The sequence below is a fragment of the Lactuca serriola genome, chromosome 2 (genome assembly GCF_051521515.1).
Source record: "Lactuca serriola cultivar US96UC23 chromosome 2, Lser_US96UC23_V15, whole genome shotgun sequence".
Classification (NCBI taxonomy): domain Eukaryota; kingdom Viridiplantae; phylum Streptophyta; class Magnoliopsida; order Asterales; family Asteraceae; genus Lactuca; species Lactuca serriola.
The window spans coordinates 122,628,303-122,635,560 of record NC_136409.1 but is presented as its reverse complement, the minus strand read 5'-3'; the positions used below and the strand labels follow the sequence as shown (position 1 = coordinate 122,635,560).

The window sequence follows — 7,258 nt, the reverse complement described above, 5'->3', positions numbered from 1 at the left end:
CCCCCCCTCAAACTTGCAAAAAACGACCAAAAGCAACAACCAGATATATAAGGGACCAAAAATGAATACCTGACCTTCTTAAGGATGCTCCCAAAAATTACCATTTTGCCACTAGGTCTTCTTAAGGCTACTCCTTTATACTCCAAGGACCGAAGATGACATATTTAAATACCAAAGGAAGGATTTGAAAATACCTGAAAGTCTGGGATGTTACAGTTCTTATTCCAGCTCTGTCCAGATTCGAACAGATATAGAATATTCGCCTTTAGATCTAGAACATCTCCCTTCAAATCTGCTTTCATCGTCCTCACCACAACTTCGTCCATCGACGTCGATCTCACCACCACTGACCACCGATCTCGTCACCACCAACCACCGTTTACAATTAATTACGATAAAACTCGCAGATTAAAACTACTGAAAAATTGCAAACGAAACTGAACACGATATTTAACATGGTTCGGTCTAATCTGACCTATATCCATGGGCGAACGAGAGAGAGGAGATTTTATTTAATACCAAAGAAAATTACAATCATACAAGGCTAAAACTGCACTTGTAATATGATCACTCACTATAAGATATCACTCGTATTTTTGGATGCCAAAATTAAGGCTCTGCAAAAAAAAAAAAAAATAGTACCTCAGTATTTTTTTTGTGTATCTATTCTTTGTGATGTTGTGTTGTTGTGTTGTTTGATTTGGCTGCTTCTATTTATAGAGGAGTTTTCCTTCCAAAGTCAAAGAGAATTTGTTGTTGAGCTACTTCACCAAAAAATTATCGTATTCAAAAGTGGGTTAACCACTTTTTGATTTTTATATGCCATATTTTCTTCCTTTTTGACCAAAAACTTCTTTGGTTGGCCACCACCTAACCTAACATATTCTCCATATTTATAACACACGCTCTGGGTGCAGTTACTGGCGTAATGACTAGTCTTTCCACAATTGAAGAAAGTTACTTTATTGATGCATCTTCCGAAGTGTTTGTTCCTACACATCTTGCACCACTTTGCCTCATTGATATCCCTAGACCTCTTGTCGCTGGGGACGGACTTTGAAAATCTGCTCTTTTTAACGGACCTTGAAAATCCTTCAAATTTCCTTTTCTCTCCAGTTTCAGCTTTCTCCGTACCCTTTTCCTTTATCCGAATCTCTACATTCCTAGCTGCCCATATGGTTGCTTTTAGAGTGTTCGCTAGTTTGACCATTGGACCAAAATCCGCTGGTAGTCCCATAACAAACTTATTTACTTTGGAAAGTTCGGTAGGAACCAAGTTCGGAACCAACTTCATTTTTTCAGTGAAAGCTGCAACATACTTGCTGATACTCATCTTTCGTCTCTTCAAATTCTAGAATTTGTTGTTGATCTCCAGAAGATCTTGTTCTATGCATTATTTCCTTTTTAACTCCTCAAGGAAGTTCTCCCAAGACATCTTCATTGCTTCTCCCTTTGGCATAGAATCAACCAACAACTTCCACCAGCTCAATACTCCAGTCTTTAGCTGTCTGACCACTAAGATGGTCTTTTGTCTGTTGCTGCAGTCCCAACTATCAAACATCATCTTTATTTCATAGATCCAATCCATAGCTTCCACTGATGTTGGGCTCCTAGAAAGACTTGGCGATTTGGAAGCCATGAAGTCCTTTCACTTGCATCCATTCCTCTTAACCTCATGGTCAAGGTTGTTCCTTCTAACCACTTGTGGTTCAGTTTGATCTACAGTCCTACTATAGTTTCCCTCTTTAGAGTGACCCTCATTCAATACCAGTTCATCAATTGGTGTAGTGACTTCCCTCCTTTTCCCTTGGAAGAATCATAACTTCTTCATACGGAGTCAGATTTCAGAGTTCTTTATATGTACAAAATCATTGTCACATATACTATAACTTTAGTTATGGTTATTTATCCTAAATAATATTCTATCAAAATGTCGATTTTATTTCTTATTATATTTTAATTGTCTAGCTTGAAGTTGCGGGTGTTACACTATCGGTGGAACCCTAATCGAATAGAGAGAGATACAAAATAGATGAAGTATTCAGTGGGTGAAGCAAAATAGATGAAGGGTTACATACCTGGATGAAATCATTGAAGTAAGCGTTGCAACAGATGAACGTCACAACGATGAAATCCATCCAACTCCAAACAATCGGTTATTTGAGTCGGCTCTAAACTTCACGGTGTAGATTAGCGGTGAGCAGAACCAAACCAAGAAACCGAGAAACCGACTAAAAACGACGAAATCGAAACCAAAAAAACCAAAACCAAAGCAAAACCGACGGTTAGGGTTTGAATTTTTAAAAACTTAAAAATCGGATTCGGTTTCGGTTTTTACCCATAAACCGACCCATCCAACCAGAGAAACCGACCTATACTTAAAGCCGACAAACCGTCCCAAGAAATCGACCTCCAACCCGAGAAACCGATCCATGCTTGATTGTTTTTTTGTTGTAATAAACTATTTTGGGCTTTGGTTGTAACTTGTAATAGACTATTTGGTTGTAAAACTCATGTTTTTTTTTAAGTATTTAACTTCAGTTTGATGTTTTTGAAGTATTCAACTTCTTGCTTCATTTTTGAAAAATGGGTTAAAACCAAAAACCCATGGGTTTAAACCCGGAACTCGTGAGTATATGGGTTGAATCCAAGAAACCGAAAAACCGACCAAACCGACCTCAGAACCCAAGAAACCGAACCGACCATAAACTGATCTTATTGGGTTTTAAACCAGAAACCAAACATATATGGGCTGGGTTGGGTTTGAGTCCAAAACCGACCCAAATCAATCCATATACACGACCTTAACGTAGATTAGGTGCTATGTTTTTTAACATGTATAATAATTACATGAAATAAAAAGTTAGACGGCATCTTTTAACATTTTATAATGTTCTCAAAGTCCCCTCACCTTAATGTGACTCTACCCTTCCCTCCATAATAACACAAAAACCAAACCAGCAGCACAACTCCGTCCAGATACCCTTTTTCCTTGTTTTCGGGTACAAAATGCTTAAAATAAACACACACTCAAAAGTGCAAATCCACACACAAATGGCCACCTCAATTCTCCTCTCAAGTTCCTTCTCTTCCCACCCTCAATTCCCAGGAACTCCCAAATTCATCTTCTCCCCACTCAAACTCAATCGCACTGTAACACCGATTAACACCTGTTCGAATAGAGGTTTCCTGAAGACCACCCAATTACTGCCTTCAAACTATTTGAGGAAAAACCGCAGAGTATTCGTTATCGGAGAATCCGACACGAGTGTTTCCAAGGATGTTATGGTGGGTGAGGATTCAGCAAATTTCGACTTAGCGAAGCAAAAGATTACATCTTGGATTTATTTTACTGTGGTTTTGGGGGTTGTTCTTTTCATTCTCGATATTGCTTGGCTCGACAATTCTACTGGATTTGGTAAAGTTTTCATCGATTCCGTTTCTAGCGTCTCTGAAAGCCCGGAGGTTAGTTTTCGTATCTACTTCTTCATCTAATCGAATTGATTGTTTATAAATTCTTCATCCAATTTGTGCATATCAATCGAATTGAAATCTAACCCCATTCGGGAATTGAATACTCCAATTGATGTTATAGATGATTAGATTTGTTGTTGAATAATCCAATTTCGTATGTAGGTTGCAATGTTCCTCCTTACCCTAATTTTTGCCATTGTACATAGCGGATTGGCTACCCTAAGAGACCCTGGTGAAAAACTAATGGGAGAGAGAGCTTTTCGTGTGTTGTTCGCTGGAACTTCTCTTCCTCTTGCAGTTAGTACAATTGTGAGTTCTCATTTTTCCAAATGTGTTCTCAAGTAACGATTTTAATCTATTTTAAATGACATAAAACACTTAATGATTCTCAGGTGTATTTCATCAACCATAGATACGATGGTGTTCAGTTATGGCAACTACAAAGTATCCCATGGTTACATCATCTTTTATGGGTCACTAATTTCATATCCTTCTTCTTTCTTTACCCATCGACCTTTAATTTGTTAGAAGTAGCCGCTGTTGATAAGCCCAAAATGCATCTTTGGGAAAGTGGTATCATGAGAATCACTCGACATCCACAGGTATTAAAACTCTGACACTGACATTGATACTGATACCGACTTGTAACTGTGCTACTTTTTTTTAGTTGGTATTAAAACTCTGACATTGATACTGATGTTGTAACTGACAATGATACTGACGTTGTAACTGTTGAGACTCAAACCGTGCTATTTTTTTTAGTTGGTAGGACAGGTGATGTGGTGTGTGGCCCACACGATCTGGATAGGGAACTCAGTAGCAGTATCAGCATCAGTAGGGCTAATCGGGCATCATCTATTTGGTGCTTGGAATGGAGATAGGAGGCTAGCAATAAGACATGGTGAAGCTTTTGAAATTGTGAAAAGTCGAACAAGTGTGTTTCCATTTGCGGCTATTATTGATGGACGCCAGAAATTACCAAAAGATTATTATAAAGAGTTTATAAGGTTGCCATATGTGGTTATTACGGGATTGACTCTTGGAGCATATTTTGCACATCCAATCATGCAAGCTGCAAGTTTTAGGCTTCATTGGTAGTTTTGTACTTTTGTTTATTGTAATGTTCATATAAGAAACAGAAAAAGATATGGAAATGGATGTTTGAATTTGGGTTTTAGATAGTGAAACAGATAAAATTGGAAAGATTTTATTCGGTTCTATATAGAAATGATATAATTCTTGGAGATAGAATGTAGATTTGGTAAAATATCATTCTTTAGTTGATTTATAGAGGTCTTTAGGGCATGGAAAATCTTTATATGGAAATAACTTAGCCAAATTTACACAAACTTTTACTTCTAGATGAGTAGATTCTCAAAATTCAGATTCGTATCAGAACCAAATGCAACTGTTAGTTTTTACATTTTATTTCTCAACACTAAAGGTTTTTTTCACTTTAAAGTTAAAATAGATAATGATGTTTGTTAACGTATATGCATAAAGACTTTTTTTAAGTGAATGAAATGCCTAAATATTAATAAATGATTGTGTTAGCATCCTCTTTAGAAGTGATATTCAAAATTATAAGGTTTAAGATGTGATTTTGAAAAATGAAAGTAACTTTCCTTGATAATGGATTATAAAGTCGATGAAAAAATGAAAAATTATATTATATGATATGTTCTATAATAAAGAAGCGTCTAAATTATTAAAATACAAAAACTAAAACTTGTGAGACCTTTGTTGCAATTTTTAGTGGATGAATGTTGGATTCTAATATAATTTCGTCAAAAACTTTTTGACACATGTTGAAGCTAAAATTCTAAACAAGGCAAAAACACATGGTGGGGAGGTTTAGGTGTCCTAATAGACGTGTTAACAAATACATTTGCTCCATCTTATTGAGTTGATATTGTTCATTTAATATCTCTAGTAAGTGCCCTAATATACCTGTTGATGGAGGATGGCGGAAAAAGGAGAAAGGCATGTTGCGAGGGGAGGGTATACAACCATAGCCAGGTGGCAATTTGATACACAATATGAGTTTTTGATGCATGTGTTTTAGAAATCCGAAATTTGTGTTTATTTGTATCTATACGTATTTTAAATGTGTTTCGTGTCTTACATGTGTCAAACGCATATAAAATATGAAATAAATTTGTGTCAATATGTGACACGTAAAAACACATAAAATAATAAAGACATTAGGGAAGAGACGTGAAAGAGAAGGTTGCTCTTGAAGGACCATCAACCCAAAAAATAAAAAATTAATACAAAACACAATTAATAGGTAAATATATATTATTCAGTTAAAAACTCATCAATTTATCTATGAGTTACTCTCATGAAAGTCTTTAAGTTTGTTAATTTTTATCGGTTTTATCGCTGTAATGATTTTTTTTTTCGTTTATGTCCTTAAGTTTTTCAAGTTTTTTCGTTTTTGCCTTTTTTACCTTTAATAATGAAAACCTACATGTAAAAAGGACAATAACAAAAAATTTGAAAAACTTAAGGACATAAACAAACAAAAATCATCGACAAAACCAATAAAACTTGACAAACTTAAGGTCTTTTGTGTTAACAAGCCATTTTCCCTCTAAACACGATATAAACAAAATGGGGACCAATTTTCCACACTTTTTTTTCATCCATCCATTAAAAATAAAATGAATGGACAATTATACCCTCGCTTAATTCAACCCTCATTTAATTTACTCTAAATAATTTCAGAGCTAATTATAAAACTCAACACGTCACCTACATATGTCAAGACACAGTTTTTGGCGAATTGTTTTGGGAACAAACACACTTTCGAATACAAAGCCATTACAATAGTGATTGCAATTCGTCTTCTTTTTCGGGGTATCGGTAGTTGAAGGACAGTTGTTGATTAAGCGTGAGATCATTACAAATCAAAGCCATTACTATAGTGATTGCAATTCGTCTTCTTTATCGGGGCATCAGTAGCTGAAGGACAGATGTTGATTAAGCGTGAGATCATTACAGATTATGATGAGTCGGAAGAGGTCAGAGAAGTTGAAGTTGCCCAGATTCAGTACAAAGCACTTCTTTGCTGTTATTCGGGTACAATCATGGCATTTGACATTGTTCTATAATAAAGGGTTAATGATCTAGAAAGGTAACGAACTTTGGTCTTTGTCCACATGTAGGTAACCATGTTTTTTTTGTACACATCTAACCATTGAACTTGTTTGACCTATTCAAAATATTCAAAATAAGGTAATATTACTAGTAATTAGCGGTAATATTACCCTATTATGAATAAGTCAAACAAGTTTACTGGTCAAATGTGTACGAAAAAAACTTGGTTATCTAAATATAGACAAAAACCAAAGTTCCTTACTCGTTTTAGTAATATTGGGTTATGTATGCTAAGTGAAATATGTGACATGGAATCGGGCTACCAGGTCTTTGTGATTATCTTTGTATCTAAGGAAATGGGTTCAGGTCTTAGGATATACCGGTTTAGGCCCAGCTAGTTAGGGGCTAGGTTGTATACGCTTAAGGGGCTAAGTTGTGTGTGCTTTAGAGACATGACAGTACAGCCTAACCCATGACTAGTTGGGCCTAAACTGGGTTGTCCCACGCCTTACCTTATTATCCATTAACCTAGATCTATAAATAAAACACCTCCTCTATGAGGAGGATATCTCATTCTCAAACATAAGCCTTTATTTTACACATACACTCTTCCGACCAAGATGGTTCCCCATCCAAGAGAAACTATCTCCTCATACACATTGATCTAACTTGATTGTCGGAA

The 7,258-nt window shown here is 35.9% G+C and overlaps 1 protein-coding gene across 1 annotated transcript; it reads left to right on the top strand.

Moving 5' to 3' along the window:
• Window positions 1-2,942: 2,942 nt before the first annotated feature.
• Z-ISO (15-cis-zeta-carotene isomerase) lies at window positions 2,943-4,651 on the top strand. Its single transcript, XM_079024551.1, has 4 exons — window positions 2,943-3,465; window positions 3,637-3,783; window positions 3,867-4,076; window positions 4,237-4,651. Exons 1-4 carry the CDS (start codon window positions 3,010-3,012, stop codon window positions 4,570-4,572), a joined length of 1,149 nt encoding a protein of 382 aa, XP_078880677.1. The 5' UTR covers window positions 2,943-3,009; the 3' UTR covers window positions 4,573-4,651.
• Window positions 4,652-7,258: the final 2,607 nt, after the last annotated feature.

What these genes read in the sequence shown, in the direction of transcription:
- Z-ISO (XM_079024551.1), top strand. Translation starts at nt 3,010, where the DNA reads ATGCTTAAAATAAACACACACTCAAAAGTGCAAATCCACACACAAATG. An exon ending in GCGTCTCTGAAAGCCCGGAG is followed by an intron (nt 3,466 to 3,636) that starts GTTAGTTTTCGT and finishes TTTCGTATGTAG; the next exon opens with GTTGCAATGTTCCTCCTTAC. An exon ending in GAATCACTCGACATCCACAG is followed by an intron (nt 4,077 to 4,236) that starts GTATTAAAACTC and finishes TATTTTTTTTAG; the next exon opens with TTGGTAGGACAGGTGATGTG.